Raw genomic sequence first — 20060 nt, forward strand, 5'->3', positions numbered from 1 at the left:
GTCACATGTTCTGTCCCCCTCTGTAATGTACAGCGCTGAGCGAACTATTGGCGCTTTATAAATACTGTATAATAATAATAATAATAATTATACAGGATTTATAAAGCGCCAACAGTTTCCTCAGCGCTTTACAATATAAAAGGGAGACAATACAGCAACAATACAAGAGGGATAGGAGGGCCCTGCTCCTTGGAGCTTACAATCTAGGAGTATAAATTACACTTCTAATTTCCTGACTACCTATCCTATTTTTGGAGGCCCTGGATCAACAGGACAATAGAAACATTCACGAAATGACCAACGTTTGCAGAGTAAATACCCCAAGGTGTTTTTTTTAGGAGGTGTAATATAAAACAGAAAAGTGAAAAGGTGCCCACACTCCTGACCACAGCCTAGTATTCCAGAAATATCCACTATAATACATGACATTTAACTATACTTTCTCTAGTAAAGACCAATCTTTTTTAATTTACTAACCTGGCTGGTGCTCGGAGCACATTTGGGCAAGTGTTTGGATTGTAAACAGCTTGAAGAGACTCGCAGTCCTGATAGGAGAGGTTGTGTGTTTTTGTTACACCTGAAACAGGAAGAGAATTCATATTAGGTCTCAATTACATACAGGCATGAAATGGTCCATAAACTTGCTAAAATGTGCAAAGTTGTTCATATTAAAGAATATATAAACCCAGCATTTCATGTCCCTGCTGAACCATGTACTGGTATGAAAAAGTATCCTGTTCTGTTTGTATTGCTTCCTTTGTGTGAAATCCCTGGTGTTCCTGCCAGTCCCTCTGCTTTCCTAATAAAAACTGACTACACTAGGCATCAGAGTAGAGCGTGGTCAGTTTTCTAGCTGTGCTGAGAACTTAGTCTGCTCTTCTCTGATTAAACTTCTGCTCACAAGCCCCCTCTACACAACCATTCACTGGGAAGTTCAGTGTGCTTAGAGGGTAGGAGACCACTTAAAAAAAGAACAGGGGAAAAGAAAAAAAACAAAAAACAAAACACGTTTTGCCTTTCCTTTTTCATTTTAAGCAGAATGGGTTAATTTACAAGGTGAGGGTTTACGTATACTTTAGAGACTTTTCACGCGGACAGACTGATAGGGTCTGCCTGTCCATTTTTCAGGAAGACCCAATAGTTGTTTTCAAATTTCATCTGATCTTTTGAAGAATACATCCCCACAGATAAATATAAAGCAATAAACAAAGCACAAAAAAGAAAAACTAATTTCCATGGAGAGATACTAACCGTATTTGCAAAACAGCTGGATCACCAAACGGCTACTGTTGGTGTTCAGACTTATAAGGCATTTCTCCACAGTCTTCTCCAGTGATGGCAAGGAACGGAACACACTGACCACTGACTGTCACAAGAAAAGAAAGAAAAGAAAAAAAAAAAAAAAAAAAAAAAGAAAAATAAAAGTAAAAAAGTAAAAGATAAAGCTACTAGCAGGTATATTGTTTCTGACTTTAGTTCAGCTTAAAAAATGTTTTCTTTTTTTCCCCATAGACACCAAAACTGGAAATACAATGCATATTTCTAATGCCCACTAAACACCATCCTGTCTTTTAGGTAAATGGACACAGTACACTTAATTGATTAGCTCATATCAACCACAATATTCACTTATTTAACCATTAGCCGCCCGGCCTATAGCCGTTTGGCGGCCACAAAAATGTATTAGCTTTCGGGGTGTACGCAATTTGGCGTCCTCCCGCACATACCAAGTTCGCGCGGTTGCGCAGCGGCGCGATCTGTCACCTGTCGTGTACCTTGGACACGGCCAATGACAGATCTGAGTACCGGCCCCCGTTGCCGGTACCATGTGACCTGCTGTGACCAATCACAGCGGGTCACATGACAGTTGTCTCCCAGCTGATCAATGCTGCGTCACAGTGCAGAGGAGGGCAGAATTCCCCGGGATCAAGAATTCACTGTAACACTGGGCAGGGCGGCTCCCGGTGGGGCAGACAATTGACAGCCGGCTCCGCCCTCCTCTGTACAGTGACGCAGCACCGATCAGCTGGCAGACGCGGCTGTGTGCCCGGAGACGCCATCCTAACATCCAGAGAGGCAGCCTCCACTAGATACAGAGGACTGCACCCACTATCCCATAAAAGGTAACTCTGGATGACCTTGATACCAGTGAATCCACACCTCAGAATCCATCTACCCATAGAGGAAAGGCTTAGGATTCTTACCATCATCCCATGATGACCATTTGATGACATCAAAATTCATTACGAACGCACATTTACGTGCGCTGTCTGGTGAGTGCGCATTGCTTATACACCTATATGCACATCCACCGGGTCCAGGAAGACGCATGATTAATGAGCACCATAGTCACCTGATGAACTTTTATATGATTTATCAACAATCAGTATTTTAAGTTTATATGCTAACTTAGACATTTTTTTGATCTTAGCGCCGCACATTTTATTTTAAATTTTTATACCAACCAGAAAAAAAAAAACAAAAAACAAAAAAACAACCTTCCTAACCCTAGAGTCAAGTTTCCACTTTACTTGCTTCCTACTCATGAGCAAAGTGTTAACAACTCTCTGAAAAGCCTTTCAACCTTAACAAGACCCTTTCGGGATCCATGCCACCAGATGAAAAAAAAAAAATTGAAGCCAAGGATGCAGAACCGCAGACAATTATTATTATACAGTATTTATATAGCGCCAATAGTTCGCTCAGTGCTGTACATTACAATGGGAAACAATACATGAGACAGTACAATAACAATACAGTGCGATACACGAGGGGTTTGAGGGCCCTGCTCCTTGGAGCTTACAATCTAGGAGGGAGGGGATGGTGGTACGGGAGGAAAAGCTGTGGGGGATGGAGTGGTAGGAAGAGTGGAGGAGATCGGCAATTAGCAGGGGACGGGGTAGGCTTCCCTGAAGGGGAAGGTTTTCAGGGTGCGCCTAAAGGAGAGGAGAGTAGGTGATAGTCTGATGGATTGGGGTAGGGAGTTCCAGAAGATGGGTGATGCCCTGGAGAAGTCCTGGAGGTGGGCATGGGAGGAGGAGACCAGGCAACTAGAGAGAAAGAGGTCTTGTGAGGAGTGGAGAGTGCATTTTGGGTGGTATTTGGATATTAGGTCGGTGATGTAGTTTGGGGCAGTATTATGGACAGCTTTGTACGTCAGTGTTAGGATTTTGAATTTGATCCGCTGGGCAATCGGAAGCAAGTGGAGGGATTGGCAGAGGGGGGTGGCGGAAACGGAGCAGTTGGTAAGGTGGATGAGTCTAGATGTCGTATTCAGGATCGACTGAAGCGGGGATAGCATGTGGTGAGGGATGCCAGTGAGGAGGGAGTTGCAGTAATCGAGTCGTGATATGATGGAGTGGATGAGTTGTTTAGTGGTTTCTGGGGTTAGGAATGGGCGTATTTTGGCGATGTTGCAGAGGTGGAGTCTGCATGAGTTAGCGATTGCACTTGGGGCTGGAAGGATAGATTGGAGTCAAGAATGACACCAAGTACTCTGGCTTGCGGAGTGGGCCTGATGGTGGCATTGTTGGACGTGATGGAGAAGTCAGTCTGGGGATGGGGGGGAAGCTAGGAGCTCGGTTTTGGAGAGGTTCAGTTTAAGGAAGTGGAGCGACATCCAATCTGATATGTCGTTCAGTAGGCTAGTGATTTGGGCGGAGACTGAGGGAGTGAGGCGAGGGGTCGAGAGATAGAATTGGACTGTCATCGGCATAGAGGTGGTAGTTGAAGCCGTGAGAGTTGGCCAAGGGAGGAGGTGTAGATGGAGAAGAGAAGGGGCCCGAGGACAGAGCCTTGAGAGACCCCGACAGAGAGGGGGAGTGAGGGGGAGGTGGTAGCGTTATAGGCAACGCTGAAGGAGCGTTGTGATAGGTAGGATGAGAGCCAGGAGAGAGCGGAGTCTCTGAGGTCAAGGGAGTGTAGTTTTTTTGAGGAGGAAGGGGTGGTCGACTGTGTCGAAAGCCGCGGAGAGGTCGAGGATAGTGGCCATTAGCTTTGGCGGTTAGCAGGTCGTTGGAGAGTTTAAGTAAGGCAGTTTCGGTGGAGTGTAGGGGACGGAAGCCGGATTGTAGGGGGTCGAGGAGGTTGTTGTCATTGAGGTGGGAGCTTAGGCGATTATAGACTAAGCGCTCAAGAAGTTTGGATGTAAATGGCAGCAGGGAGATGGGTCTAAGGTTGTTCGGGTCAGTGGGGTCCAGAGAGAAGGTTGTTCGGGTCAGTGGGGTCCAGAGAGGGCTTTTTAAGTAAGGGAGTTATGTGCGCGTGCTTCAGAGTGGAGGGGAATGCGCCAGAAGAATGGGAAAGATTAAAGATGTGGGTGAGGGAGTGTAGGATGGAGGAGGAGGGAGGTCGTAGGAGTTGTGAGGGGACAGGGTCGAGGGGGCAGGTGGTGAGGCAGGCTTCAGAGAAGACAATAGGTTGTTCCTTGCCAGGAAGGGTGGGTGTAATGAAAAAAGGCCCTCCTCGGCCACCATAGACTGAGAAAATGTCTGAATGACTTTTGGAATTAAAGACGGGAGCTAATGCAGAAACCAGATCAAACCCCAAGCTTGTCCCCACCTTTAGCGCAAAAAACACAGACCATTTTCCTGTTTCTTTCTGCCAATTCTGCTCCCAGTCTCTCTGATGAACCCATTTCCTGCTGAGGGAAATAAGCCAGTGTGTTTAGAAAGCCTCTGATGTGGACTTCCAAAAAAGATTCTAGGTTGACTTCTTCCCAGGCCAGGATTTCCTGAACTGCTAGCAAAAGGGAAGGGGATCTGGTGCCTCCCTGATTCAGGTAAATCAGAACATCCTGTACAGTGCTTCCCTCACAGATGTGAGCGCCCCAAGATTTGAAGATGAGGATTCCCACATCTCCTTGTTCCAAACCACCTGCATCTGATGATCCAGTGTGTGTGCCCCACAGGCGCTGACATTGGTGGTTATCTTTAGAGGAAAAGACTATGCCCAAGCTCAGCCCTTCGAAAAGATCTCTTTGGGTTTTGCCACAGTAGCTGATCCTACTGATCTTTTTAACCGGAAGAAATAGCTTTTCAGCCAGCATGTTGATCAAGCAGCTCAGAAATTCCAGATGAAGCCTATCCCTCAAAGTTTTAACACAAAGGGGCTTGATGCGATAGTTTCCCCTTGTGGAAGGGAGAAGGGGGGGAAAAAAAAAAAAAGTCTTCAAAAGAAGCTCCACACAATTTGGACTTGGAATCAACGTTCATGCCATGATTTAAAGTGGTTGTAAAGGCTCAAGGTTTTTTTTTTACCATCATGCATTCTATGCATGTGATGTGCATTGTAGTATCGGCTATCCTGAGACTCCCTCTCCTCACTGGCTGAGATAGCAGCGGGAGCCATTGGCTCCTTCTGCTGTCAATCACACTGAGAGCCAGTAAAAAAAGAGGGGGTGGGACAAAGCCGTGCCTCCGTGTGTGAACGGACACACAGAGGAGCGGGTGCCCCCATAGCAAGCTGCTTGCTGTGGGGGCACCCGACAGGAGGGACAGGCCAGGAGAGCTTGTGGTGGACCCCAGCAGACGAGGATCCAGGCTGCTCTGTGCAAAACTACTGCACACAACAACAGGTAAGTATACACATTTGTTATTTTTAGAAAGTTAAGCCTTTAGTATCACTTTAAGTCAGATAGCTTTTCTGGTCAAATTCAGTAAAGCTGTTGACCTTACTGAAAAACTTTAAACGGATTCCACCTTTGCATTAGAAATTATCTTGCAGGAGACTTCTAGCCAAAATTATCTACCTAGACCTCAAAATTCCCAGCTGCACAGGATGCAGCTAAAGTCTGGGCCATAGAGGAGGCAGAAGCATCCCATACTCTACCAAAGGAGAGCTTCTGCCTTCCAGTCCATCTGGTCTTTGATGACCCTTGCATTCTCAAAAGAACAAATTCAAATTTTTCAAAGACCTGCAGCATCAAGCCTAGGGCACAAGACCACTACATTGCCAAACAAAGGGAACCTTACAGTCAAATTTTCCAAATAGATAACAGTGAATCTGGAACCCAAGGGAAACCACTGATCCAACGGCACAAGAAAACTAACAAACATTTTGGTGTACTCCTTATACTCCTTAATAGTAAAGCACACAAACTAAATTGAGACGGGGTGGGAGGAATTTTTAGTCTGTTGGTTTGGGTTTCCTATAGAGGGAAGAACAAATCATCTCTCACATGGCTGTCTTTGAAAAATGATTGGGGAAAGTCTCTTGTGGCACATAGCAACTATATGCCTTGTTTCATATTCAACTTCAGACTGCAGAAATGGCCATTGGGAGCTGAATGTTGAGAAATGATGCTGCAAGCACACTTTTCACACACAGTAGTGACTAATGTATTCTATGCCCTGGTTACTAAAGGTCATTAGAAATGTATTATTCCCCACAGTGGTCAGTGCATATAAATAGCTGAGTGGAATATCTTTGAAAAGTCATACAATCCTGGATGAACTTTCAGTGTGATGGAAACAGTCTATGCTTGGCCAAAAAGTGTGACTGATGTGTATTCAAGTTCGAGTACGGGCATGTCAATCCCTACAGTGTACACTCACATCCCACTGCCAGTGAATGTGTATATACACTATATTGGCAAAAGTATCGCCTTTACATGCACATAAACGTTAATGGCATCCCAGTCTTAGTCCGTAAAGTTCAATATTGAGTTGGCCCACCCTTTGCAGCTATAACAGCTTCAACTATTCTGGGAAGGCTGTTCACAAGGTTTAGGAGTGTGTCTATGGGAATGTTTGACCATTCTTCCAAAATGTCTAGGTATGCTGAGGCCTTAAGAGTTCCCTTCACTGGAACCAAGGGGCCAAGCCCAACCCCTGAAAAACAACCCCACACTATAATCCCCCCTCCACCAAATGTTACACTTGGCACAACACAGTCAGGCAAGTACCATTCTCCTGGTAACTGACAAGACACGTCCATTTGATTACCAGACAGAGAAGTGTAATTTGTCATTCCAGAGAACACGTCTCCACTCTCTAGGGTCTAGTGGTGGTGTGCTTTACACCACTGCATCGGATGCTTTTCATTGCACTTGGTGATGCAAGTCTTGGATACAGCTGCTCTGCCATGGTAACTCATTCCATGAAGCTCTCTACGCACTGTTGTGCCAATCTGAAGGCCACATGACATTTGGAGGTCTCTAGCTATTACTATGCAGACAGCTGGCAACTTCTGCACACTGTGAGCTTCAGCATGTGCTGACTCCACTCTGTCATTTTAGGTGGCCTACCAGTTCGTGGAGGACTTGCAGTTTTTCCCAGTTGCTTCCACTTTGGTATAATAACACTAACAGTTGACCGTGGAATACTTAGTAGCAAGGAAATGTCACAGATGGACTTATTGCACAGGTGGCAACCTATCACGGTACCACGCTTGAATTCACTGAGCTCCTGAGAGTAACCCATTCTTTCACAAATGTTTGTAGAAGCAGTCTTCAAGCCTAGGTGCTTGATTTTAAACACCTGTGGCCTTGGAGGTGATTGGAACACCTGAATCCAATGATTTGGAGGGTTGGCCCAATACTTTCGGCAATATAGTGTACGTAGGCTTATACAAAGTGTAAACAGTTACCCCTACTGTACAGTATGTGTGAGCCTTTTTTTGGACTTGGATTACCTTCATGTAGATCTTACATTGGCAGGATCCCCCAGAAACCTCAAAGCTGTGGAAGAAGAGTGGTGTAAAATTGAAGCAGGCATAAGCCGACCTTGATGAGTTGACTGAACGCAGGCAGAGCTAATGACAGAATAAAAGTGGTGATATATCCATTTAGTAAGTTAAAGTACTTAGCCAAGCAGGCAAAAAAATAAACAAACAGCAACCATGTCAAGAAGACTGTACATGCTTATTCAGTTGCTTACACTTAGTGATTCCTCCCACTGACCCCTATAGTACTACAGGGTACAATACTGAATGATGAGAGGAAGGAGACTGACTCCTAAAGTGGTGGTTTCCAAACAGACTTTGTGGAACAGTTTGCCGCTCATTGGAACAAAATTTAGTGGCTCAGGAAGCAGGAGTTTCAAGTATTTACAGTTTTATTTGCAGGTAATGCCTCTGTTGAGACTTTCATTTAAAGTGGACCTTCACTCTCGCAATCAACATGGACTATTTATATTTCTTATGCTGCTAGAATTAGTATATAGGAAAGTATGTCATATTTACTGGTTTTAATTTTTTTTTTACATTTCTTCAGTTACTTCCTGGTTCCCAGGCCTAGGCAAACGAGGTCATACAACCCAGGAGTCTTCAGGAGGGGAGGAGGGGTTTTCTCAACTAAGCACACCCTCCTGCCTGCATGCCTGAGCTAAGGGAGCTGGATTCCAGGAAGTAAATGCAATATGAACCATCTGCCCTTAGTCAAGATAACCACAGCTAGGAATGCTGGGTGGGGGGTTCAAAGTGATTTCTCAGCAAAAAAAAACAAAACAAAAAACCAGACATGGATGGAAGAGTTTGCTTTTAATATTAAAAATGAATTAAATAGCACTTTTGGTTTGTGGTCCTCCGGTATAGTGTAGACCTGCTTTAAGTGATAGAGTGACTAATGTATAAACAAACATTGTGCTCATGCTAAAAAGCTGCTAGGTGCAATACCCAAACATTGGTGAAAGTCATAAATAACTCCCAAGATTTTCTACAGGGATAAAGAGAATTGAATGTTCTTTAAATTCATGCACTTCTTACCCCATCATCCAAAGGCTCAAAATATAGCTCTTCTCCGATTCTTGAGAGAGAGTGAATAGCACGCCCAAGGGCTAAAACAAAATAAATAAATAAATTGCACATCAGTTTAATAGCTTACATGGCAGTCCTCGAACAGATACTTAATTTTGGGTTGATGTTATCTGGTCAAATAATCAACCAACATTTTTAATTTTTTAAAATGCCTAAAGACAAAGGTTGGTAACCTGATACAGCTGTTCATTTGGATTTGGGAAGAATCAGCTCTCCACCCCCTTTTTTATGAACTCTAAGACAAGCTTTATAAATTCTGGACTTTGAACCGATTTAAACAACATACTGCAGAAAACCAGGTACAACTTGTGTAGGAGGATTTGTTTAATCTCTGTGCATCACCTGAGACCAGTCACTTCAATGGGGGTTACAACCGCTTTAAGCCAACCTCAACATCTTCTGGTCACGCCTGCACGGAGGGAGAATCAACTGATAGATGGATCTTCCTAGCCAACTGCTATTTTATCCCTGAGGAAAGCCTTCACCAGAGTACTCCCTCCCCCTGGCACCCAGACATTAATCTTACGGGAATCTGCACTTTTGGAAATACTAATTATGGAGAATGACCATTCTCCAGAAAGAATATATGTATATACGGATATATATGTACAGCCAGTCACCATTAACGTTTGCAAGCAAAATTAGAGACTTCGGCAGGATATGCCAATATAGCTAATCTACTTGCGGTGACAATAAAAACGACCTTTCATTTGAAATGTAAACAATTATTTTGCCCTAAAAGAAACCTGTACTGAGAGAACGTTAGAATTTTTGGTTTACCTGTAGAATCACTTTCTTGAAGTGCATCACAGGACACCGGGCACATCATATTCATAACTATTTGGGTTATGTCACCACCCTCAGGTGAATGGACAATAGGTAAAAAAAAAAAAAACACCACCCACATAGGATCCCCTGCCTGGGCTTAACCCCTCCTAGTTTAGCTAAGCCCCATTTTTGTAGGAAATACAAAGCGGTGAGGGATCCCTGTGTCTTGTGATGTACAAGAAATGGATAATACAGGATACTTCATATTCTGACTACTTGCGTTGTCCCAAAGCACTAAACATGAGGGGTGGGCAACACCAACAGGGTAAACATGCCCAAAACCAAAAAACTGAATAGGGGAAGAACCCATTACAATGCCAACAGACCTTTTGCTGAAAACTGGCATCCGCAGAGGCATGAAAACCTACCTGCAAAAACTTGTGAAAAGATCAGGTAGCAGCCTTACAAACATGAACAGAAGCTTGCTACTGAATCACACAGGAAGCACTGACACTCCTGGAGGAAGGAGCCTTGACCAGAAAAGGAAGAACCTTGCCCTGAATTTCATAAGCCTGAGAAAAGAAACCACAAATTCACCTAGAAATTGTGAATCAAATCAAGAAGCAGCCTGTCCCTTGCAAGGACCATCAGGTAGAACAAATGGGGACTGCCAAAACAAAGCTGTAGACTTCAGATAAAACAGCTCAAACATCATTCTCAAAGTGTAAAGCACCATCTCTTCACCCTCTCCACTTTCCCCGTTTACCATTATCATTGTAAAAGAAAATCCCCAAATTTTTGGTTGCCCCCAAAAAAGTAATAGAGGGGAAATCTTCCAATGGTGACACTAGTTCTGCAGGGATTTCCTTTCACTTCCTGTTCAGCTATGGAACAGGAAGTGAAGGAAAATATTCGCAACAAGACACAGATGGCGGGAAAAAAAAACAAAAAAATCTGACCGGTGTTATAACCTTCCTGTACTCTATCCAAAATGGGAAACAAAACAAAACATTTTTGTCTACAATTCTACTTTAAGGCCAGAGACATATCTACACCAAACTAGAAAAAATGTGACATACTATCATATCATATATTGGATGAAACCTCCAAGCCTCATACCAGGCGAAATAAGCTTCCTATGTACAATGTTATATCTTCCCGGAGGTTGACTTTCCTGCCCTAAGAAGAAGAATTACAGATTCAAAAACAGAGCCTGTGAGTACAATTCTGGTTGATCTGGAAGAGTCCATGACCTACCTACCTACCAAGAGATTGACAATGTTGGCATATTAAGTTTTTCTTGGCCATACAGTTCAGAATCCCTGGAATACCCTTCACCTTTATTCTTCGCATCAGCAAAGAAGAAACTGCCATGAAGGAAAGGCATTGTTCAGGAAAAACTAATACCAAGGAGACACCAGGACATCCACCATTAACAACCCAAGAATCCCTGTTCGAGGACAAAAACTTGTCCAGCTTGTTGTGGTATCTGGACGCAAAGGGATGCACATCTAAAACACCCCCACAGCAGATACATTTCTACAAACACCTCCTGGTGAAAGGACCACTCCCCTGGATTTAGTGGCTGACAACTGAGAATCTGTCTGTTAATTTCCACACCAGGAATGCATACAGCTGAGAAGGCTGGAATGTGAAGTTTTGCCTGATCAAGTCTGCTTCTTCCCAAGAGGCACCATTCTGGTCTCTCCTTAATTGTTGACGTATGCGACCTCCTTGGCATTGTCCGACTGCACCACGACGGGGAAGCCCCAAAAGGCAGACAGACCAATGTAGAAGAACCAAATTGCTTGACGCACCAGGATGTTTAACTGAAAGGCTCATTAGAACAACTCCCCATTCTGACAAGCTGGCATGCATTATCAGCACCTTCCAAAACATCAGAAGGAAAGACATTCAGGCATTCAGCATCTGCATGCAATTCCACCATTTTAGGTCCGACCTGGTCTTGGGAGTCAGGTGCACTGGCAGATCCAAGCACTCCTGACATCTGACCATACTGACAAGATGTTAAATTGTAGAGCCTAGGAGTGAAACTGCGCATAAAAAAAATTGCCATCTTCCACAGCACCCTCATGCACACATGAATCAAAGGGCTTTACACTGACCTCAGAGACTCCACCTAAAAGCAATGGGACAGATATTTCTCCTGCAGAAGCAGCACTTCTGCTTGTGAGGAGTCTATAATTAAGCCCAAATAATCTTATTCATGCGTCATAACCAAGGCCAACTTTTCAATAACCAATCAAATCTTTCCAGGAAATGCACCATCCGATAGACACGTGATTTCAAGGTTTGAGATGGATGCTCTTTGAGATGCAGGTCATCCAGGTATCCCACAAAAGGAATCCCACCCAGAGCCCTCAACAAACCTAGAACTGGAGCCAACACCTTGGTAAACATTCTAGGAGCCGTAGAAGACCACATGGCAACGCCACAAACTGGTAGATGCGGTCCTCCACTGGGAATCACAAAAGTCATTGGCGAGGTTGGAAAATCAGGATAAGCAGGTGTGAGTCAGATATCCACTGACACCAGGAGTCCTCCTGATGAAGCAAAGCAGTCACTGATCAGGGAGACCATCTGAATTTCTGTACCCTCAATTTGTAGAGACCTCTTATATCCTGAATAGGAAGAATGCCTCAGTCTGGTTTGGAAACCATAAACAGGTTGGAATGGAGGTTGCGAGACCTCTTCCGGAATTTGTGTGATGACCCCCTGGAAGAGCAGACCTTCCAGAGCTACAAAGAAAACCATTTCGTTTGTGGTTCCAAAGACACTTTTGAGAACAAAAAGCATGGTGAGGGAAACCAGCAACACCTGTGTGACAAGTCACACCACATTGTGTTCCCCTACTTACTGGGCTCTAGCAGTGCTGAAGTAGTGCTAGAGCCGGGCTGGAGTTGTGTATCATTGGTGCTGAAAGCATGTGTGATCACTGAGCACAAAATAGGGCTCAAGTATACCTGACATTGCACTCCGGTTGAGACCTCCTCGGTGGTATAGCAATTCAGACCATAAAACGCAACCCCCATAGCCTCAGTACTAGTGAACTTGGAAGAATAGTGACACATATATTACAAGACACTTACAAGAAACTGCTCCTGGTCGCAGTGTTGTACAGCCAATCCTGTTTGCCCAATCTTCACCCCTCAAGGTGGCAGCGCTCTGGTGGGCCTTTAGAGACTCAGTTCATCCGCAAGGGAACACTGCCCTGTACCAGCAGAGAACCCTGCCAGGGAGATCTCCCGAAAATAGGCATCTCTTGGATCGCTGCTCACAGGGTCGAGTGTTGAATGGCACCTTTACAGGCTCTACCTGCTCTTGCATGCGAGAACCTGGTACCATCAGCCCTGGGGCAATAGTGACTGATCTGGGTTAAGCCTTTTCCTTCCCCAATAGGGGTGTACAGAATAGGCCAAGAAAAACCGAGGACTAGCACCCACTAAAAAGACTCCACATCCTTTACCTAAAGACACTAAGAATAAACAGAGGCTTAGCTGAGCTGGGAGGGGTTATGCTTAGGAAGGAGATGCTGCCTCTTATTTGCCAGTGTCCAATCATGAGAAGATGGCAGCAAAACCCAAGTAGTCATGAATATGAATACCGTGTCCTGTGATGCAAGTTTAAAAAGTAGGAGCTGCCATTGCCAACATCGACCATTACAGAGATTTCCCAACATCCTGTCTATGAGGCCCACACAAGAAATATGTGGTGGCGTCTGACGATAGAATGGTGCACGCATCAATAAAAAATAAATAAAAAAGTTCTAACCCTTCCTAATCTAATAAAAATATGTTTGTCTGTGCTCTTGCCGGAGAGAGGCGGTCCTTCACTGCCAATATTACTTCCTGTCCTGACGGCACTGAGGGAAAATCTTACCAATAGATACACAAATTCCAATACGTGTGTGAGTTTGTCTTTAAAAGAACCTTTATTTGTTTGTAAGGCTGCAGGACGGGATGGGGGGGGGGGGGGGAGATAATTAACATGCCACTAGATAATCCAGATGGTAAATATCCATCAATAACCAACACCTGTTTTAGATAAAATTAAATTTTAACCAACCTTTAATGTTGGAACCAGTGATAACACATTTAACACCTGCTCCCATGTTCGACAGAGAGGAATTTTATAACCTGAAAGGAATAGAGGAAAAAAAAAAAGCTTAAGTGGATTGCATTAAATTATTATAAACAGTAATTATATTAGAATTAGTTTAACATTAAAAGTTTTTTTCCAATAAAGTTAATAATGCAAAGCAAAACAGCTCATACAGCTGTGGAACAACTGCAAAACAATATGCTAGACCTACAAGATGCAGCTCACCACTCTTCTAAAAACAAGCCCAAAGTATGATGCTATTAAAAAATATACAGCTGTCAAGGGATATTTGACTTAAAATGTATTCATCATTTCAACGAGGTATTAATGTACTCACATCCCATCTTGTTACATTGCCTTACCTTGTAATGATGGGCTTACATTATGTGGCTGCAGTTTGTAGTGTCATGGTTGACAGATTCCCCTATTTGCATGTATTGCTGCAGCTAGTGTGTTGTCATGCGCCAAGGGGCTATGTCAACATCCTCTTCCAGGTCAAACAGCATCCAATGCATGCCTCACCATTCCCTGTGTTGCATCACAAATCTGGGAGTGCTAATGTGATGAAACCTAAGCAGCACAAGTGAGTTCTCCGTGGTTCTGTAAATGCTCTGCCTGCTTGTATCTGTGTCAGAACCAGGGCTGGTGCTACCATTAGGCAAACTAGGCAGCCGCCTAGGGCGCACTGCCACCGCTCCCACCTCCTCTCCCTGGTACCCCGTGTACTTTCTCTAATCCGTCTCTCCATTCCTTTGCCAGCTGCAGTAGTGCCGCCCCAGAGCTGTACCCTGTACACAGTCTGTCCCTATAGCACACAACCATTATCAGTTCCCTTCTATAAGTGATAGCGCGGAGAGGCGAGGATCTGTCAGTCAGTCAAGCTCCCAGGAGTGGGTTGGCTGAGCGCAGATTGCCACGCCTCCCAGCACACGCAGAGCAATGCGAAGTGAGCTGTCAGTGTGCTGGAATCCACAGTGAGCTGGGACCCTGGTGAGACACTACGGATGCATGCTGACTGCCCTGCTCCCCCTGGCTGGGATCTGCTCATGGTAAGCAACTTGCTGATCGATTCTCTGGCTCTGACAGGTCATATATTAAGTGACAGCACTCAGCTCTGACCAGGACAGGAGCAATTTCAGTAGGGACAGGGTGAAAAAAGGGGGGAGGTTGCATGCCACCTGCACCCAGCGGTGTCCCTGCTTCTGATCCACCAGGTTCGCTAGATCCCTTTTCATTTGTTGTGCACAGGCTGGTAATGCTTTAGGGCGAGTCTTCCAAACCTACCCACTGCTTGCACTTTGCAGTTCTAGGGGGTTCCAAGGGGGGACCTTGCTGTGCTGGTGGGTCATGGAAGTTCTTACAGGTTGGGCCCAGCATGGAAACAGGTGCTGGACAGGGTCTTCTCCTCCTCCCAGCCCAATCTCTGTTGCTCTGGAGCTGACCCCTTACCCTACAGCGCCCTCTGTAGCAATCCCGGCAGTATAGACAGTTTAGTTTATTGGTTTGTTTTTTTTAATTGTGAAGTTTTTTTGTGGCTCGTGTTGCCTAGGACGCAAAACAGTCTAGCACTGGCCAGGAATTATTGCATAGCTTTCCCCCGCACGAGCACTAGACAGACTAGGGCTGAAACAATGAATCAGCATAATCGATTATAATGGATTCTGAAAATAGTCGTCAACCATTTTCATAATTAATTAGTTGGTCAACCGATTAATTGGCCTGCATGCAGAATGTATTTGTTAATATATCAGAAAATACAGTGCAGCACACATACAGCTCAGTACACAGGGACATGTAGTTCAGGCAGGAGAAAGAAGTAAGCAAGTTATTCTAAAGTTTTATTTACCTTGCTATAGGGGCAGCATGAAGGCAGGAGGAGCCAGAAGCACCAATGTGGGACCCCAGGAGGATGAGGATTAGGGCAGCTCTATGCAAAACCATTACACAGAGCAGGTAAGTATGACAAATTTGTAGTTTTAACCGCTTCCAGTCCACCCTATAGCAGAAAGGGCAGCACGGGTGCGCAGAATCACGTATATATACACACACATGTGATTTTGTAATTCCTGATAGGGGGGGGCGAGCCCTAACTGCACCGCCATTCGCAGCCTCGTATGTCAATCACCGGGTCCCAGCTGGTGATTACTTGCCGGCACCCAGAGATTGCGGAGCATTACCGACACCAGTTCTCTCCCGTCAGCTCCTGCACACTGCTTTGTATGGCTCTGCATAGCAGAGTCATACAAAGCAGTGCCCTTACAGTTGAAAGCGCACACACAACATACTGTGAAACGGCACACAGTTAACCCTTTGAGCGCCCCACATGTTAACCCCTTCCTGCCTAGTGCCATTAGTACAGTGTCAGTGCTTTTTATTCGCACTGATCACTATATTGGTGTCATGGGGATGTCAGTGACACCAAGTCAGTTCCCCAGCAGTGTCAGAATGTCCGCCGCAGTCCCACCATAAGTCGCTGATCGCCGCCATTATTCGTATAAAAAAAAAAAAAAAAAAAGCCAGTATATATATACCATTTGTAAATGCTATAACTTTCACGTAAACCAATTAATTTACACATATTGGGATTTTTTATTTTTTTTTTAGCAAAAGACGTGGCAGAATACATTTTGCCCTAAATTTATGACGAAATTTGATTAACAATTTTTTATTGGACATGTGTAGCCTCCCTAACGGTCTGATTATGTCAGTATTTCTGTGCTCAAAGCGGTACTTTTTTTTTTGCATGAAAATATGTATTTTTTTTTTATTGTAGGCCTGTAATTTTTAGGAAAGCTCACGGAAATCTGTCCGAACAAGAGTCTAGTAAACATCCCGGGTATGTTAAAATTTGAAACACAAAACCATAAATTATAATTTCATAAATAATCATAAAAAAAATATAATAATAAATTTAATTAACCACTTGACCTCCAGAGGATTTACCCCCCTTAATGACCAGGCCTCTTTTTTCTACTCGGTGCTGCACTAATTCAACTGATAATTGCGCGGTCATGCAATGCTGCACCCAAACGAAATTTACATGCTTTTTTTCACACAAATAGAGCTTTCTTTCGGTGGTATTTGATCACCTGTGCGCTTTTTATTTTTCACGCTATAAACAAAAAAATTATATTTTTTACTTTCAGCTATAAAAAATATAAAGTTAGTATAAATATAAAGTTAGTTATAAATTTAGGCCAAAATGTATTCTGCTACATGTTTTTGGTAAAAAAAAAATCCCAATAAGTGTATATTGATTGCTTTGTGTGAAAGTTATAGCGTCTACAAACTATGGTATAGATACTGCAATTTACGCCGCTTGCGCTAGTTTAACGGACAACTGCGCAGTCATGCAAAACGGTACATAAATGAAATTTACATCTTTTTTTTCCCACAAATTGAGCTCTTTTTCGGTGGTATTTGATCGCCTGTGCGGTTTTTATTTTTTGCGCTATAAAAAAAAAAAAAAAAAGGCTGACAATTGAAAAAAAAAAAAAAAAACAATATTTTGGGCTTTTTGCTATAAAACATGTCCAGTAAAAAAAAAAAAAAAAAAAAATTTAAAAATCAAATTTCTCATAAATTTCTGCCAAAATGCATTCTGCGCCATGTCTTTGCTAAAAAAAAAAAAAACAACAAAACAAATACGTGTAAATTCATTGTTTTACGTGAAAGTTATAGCGTTTACAAATGGCAGGAAAGATACTGGGATTTTTAGGTTTTTTTTTATACTAATAATGGCGGCAATCAGCGACTTATGGCGGCAATCAGCGGCGGACATTCTGACATTGGGGGGTACTGACTTGGGGTCACTGACATCCCCAGTGACACCAATACAGTGATCAGTGCAGAAAAAAACAAAAAAAAACAAAAAAAACACTTACACTGTACTAATGGCACTGGGGAGGAAGGGGTTAAGTTTATTATTCAGGGAAAGGGTTAACTGTGTAAGGGTAGTGTTTTACTAGGGGGCGGGGGTGTGTACTGCAGGGAACACCGCTGATCGGGAGAGAGAAACTCTTCTGTCCTGATCAGCGTGTCCGGGAGCTGTCAGGGAACTGTCAGAAAGCACAGCTACTGCAGCTGTGCTCTCTGTCAGCAATTGCGCGCGCCCCCTATCCGTTTTAAAAACACACGGTTTAAAACATGGTTTTGCCCAGCCGTGCCGCCCTGCCGCCGTATTTCTACAGTGGCTGGGCAGCATGTGGTTAAATATAATCAGACCAAAAACACTGAAATTTGAAATATAGCGCCAAGTTCGCACATCACTGAGCAAAGTCGCAAAATCGTTTTCAGTGTCTGATGATGAATTTCCCCACTAATCATCACTCAATTCTGCAAGTAGTTCTAATTTACTATCGTTCTGTAGCTGGTCTAAAACCAATTTTGACATAAAGGGACGAGTTTTGGACACCATGGACGTTTCTCAGTTTTCAGGCAGAAAGAACGGTAAAAATGCAGGAAGGGCACAGGACAAAGCACTCGGGACAAAATGTAAGTGAAATGGTTTGATACAGTAATGTTTTACTGTGATTTTAGTGTATTTAGTGAATGTCACTTTTTCACATTTTTAAATTTCCGACGTCGCACGGAACGGAACCCAGAAGACGGATGCCGGCATTGGCCGGAGGACATTGCCGGGGACACTGCAGGAGGGACATCGCGGGAGCACAGGACAAGGTAAGTGCAGAAGAGATCCTGGAGCAACGTTGCAGGGTATTCTCGAGTGTAGCTCGGGGTTACCGCTTGTGGTGCTGAAACTTTACCCCGAGCTACACTCGGAAATACCGCCAGGGAAATTAATAGCAAAAAATCAAAAATATTGTTTTTTTTCCCTCAAAATTGGTCTTTTTTTGCTTATGGGGCAATAAATAAATCCACACAGATGATCAAATACCACCAAAAGAAAGTGTGGAAAATTTGTGGGAAAAAAAGTAAATTAAAATTTGAATGCAGCGTTGTATGACCACGCAATTGTCAGTTAAATTAACGCTGCGCCGTAGCTCAAAAAATTACCTGGTCAGGAAGGGGGGGGGGGGGGGAATCCTCAGGAGGGCAAGCGGTTAAAGAAAATCCCTTCCCATTTCATGCCGTCAGCAATGGCACCACATGGAAGAGAAATTTCACAAGGCCTGAGAAAGAAAATAATTTCTTTACACAAGAAAGGTGAAGGATGGAAATGCAACCATGTCACAGAGACGTCCAGGCCATCCCCAGAAGTTAAGACCTCGACAGGAGCATCTTCTGATGAGGACTGAAGAAAATCGCCATTCAAAGTCTCATTGATGGTATCATGAATTCACAGCTGTATTGCTCTAAATTGAAAGAGAAGATGCTACCATCACTCCGTGCCTTTGGGAGGTCAAACAAAATAATAGATGTAGTTTTTGGTCGGGGGATGTATTCACTTTTGCACAAACTAATTTGGGTAAAAATGAAGATTTTGCAATCTAAATTATAATATTAATCTTACTTTTATGTAAAGAGTTAAACAACTGTTCCATAAACCTCAGTTTTGTCAAAATCCTAGAAATTGTTCATTGAGATATTGATTAAAATCCTACTTTTCAAAAGGGGTGTACTCATTTATGCTGAGCACGGGGTGTGTGTGTATTTTTTTTTTTTACCCCATCATGACAGGTAATAAAAAAAAAAGCATGTTGCTGCTGCTGCTGCTAAAGGACTTATGTATCGATTTTCAGACGAGAATTTGTACAAAAAATTCTTTGTACAGTGGGGATCGAAAGTTTGGGCACCCCAGCTAAAAATTTGTATTAATGTGCATAAAGAAGCCAAGGAAAGATGGAAAAATCTCCAAAAGGCATCAAATTACAGATTAGACATTCTTATAATATGTCAACAAAAGTTAGATTTTATTTCCATCATTTACACTTTCAAAATAACAGAAAACAACAAAATGGCGTCTGCAAAAGTTTGGGCACCCTGCAGAATTTATAGCATGCACTGCCCCCTTTGCCAAGATGAGACCTGCCAGTGTCATGGATTGTTCTCAATCATCGTCTGGGAAGACCAGGTGATGTCAATCTCAAAGGTTTTAAATGCCCAGACTCATCTGACCTTGCCCCAACAATCAGCACCATGAGTTCTTCTAAGCAGTTGTCTAGAAAACTGAAACTGAAAATAGTAGACGCTCACAAAGCTGGAGAAGGCTATAAGAAGATAGCAAAGCGTTTTCAGATGTCAATATCCTCTGTTCGGAATGTAATTAGGAAATGGCAGTCATCAGGAACAGTGGAAGTTAAAGCAAGATCTGGAAGACCAAGAAAAATATCAGACAGAACAGCTCGCAGGATTGTGAGAAAAACAATTCAAAACTCACGTTTGACTGCACGATCCCTCCAGAAAGATCTGGCAGACACTGGAGTTGTGGTACACTATTCCACTATAAAGAGATA

General features: G+C 43.4%; 1 protein-coding gene across 6 annotated transcripts in view; it reads right to left on the reverse strand.

Annotated features, from left to right (window-relative positions):
* RAD9A (RAD9 checkpoint clamp component A) overlaps window positions 1–20060 on the reverse strand; it is a 109216-nt gene that overhangs the window by 49123 nt on the left and 40033 nt on the right. For 5 of the 6 annotated variants that reach the window (XM_089687566.1, XM_089687568.1, XM_089687563.1 and 2 more), the window contains exons 2-6: window positions 13609–13679; window positions 8704–8774; window positions 7633–7752; window positions 1252–1366; window positions 478–577 (exon numbers count right to left, since the gene is read on the reverse strand). In XM_089687566.1, coding sequence (XP_089543692.1) covers window positions 478–577; window positions 1252–1366; window positions 7633–7752; window positions 8704–8774; window positions 13609–13654 — 452 coding nt within the window. In that variant the 5' untranslated portion in view covers window positions 13655–13679. The remainder of the gene's footprint in view (window positions 1–477; window positions 578–1251; window positions 1367–7632; window positions 7753–8703; window positions 8775–13608; window positions 13680–20060) is intronic. The other variant, XM_089687569.1, reaches the window with a different exon arrangement.

This window comes from Staurois parvus, unplaced genomic scaffold (genome assembly GCF_062004578.1).
Source record: "Staurois parvus isolate SC_StPar_1 unplaced genomic scaffold, SC_StPar_1.0 ptg000430l, whole genome shotgun sequence".
NCBI lineage: Eukaryota > Metazoa > Chordata > Amphibia > Anura > Ranidae > Staurois > Staurois parvus.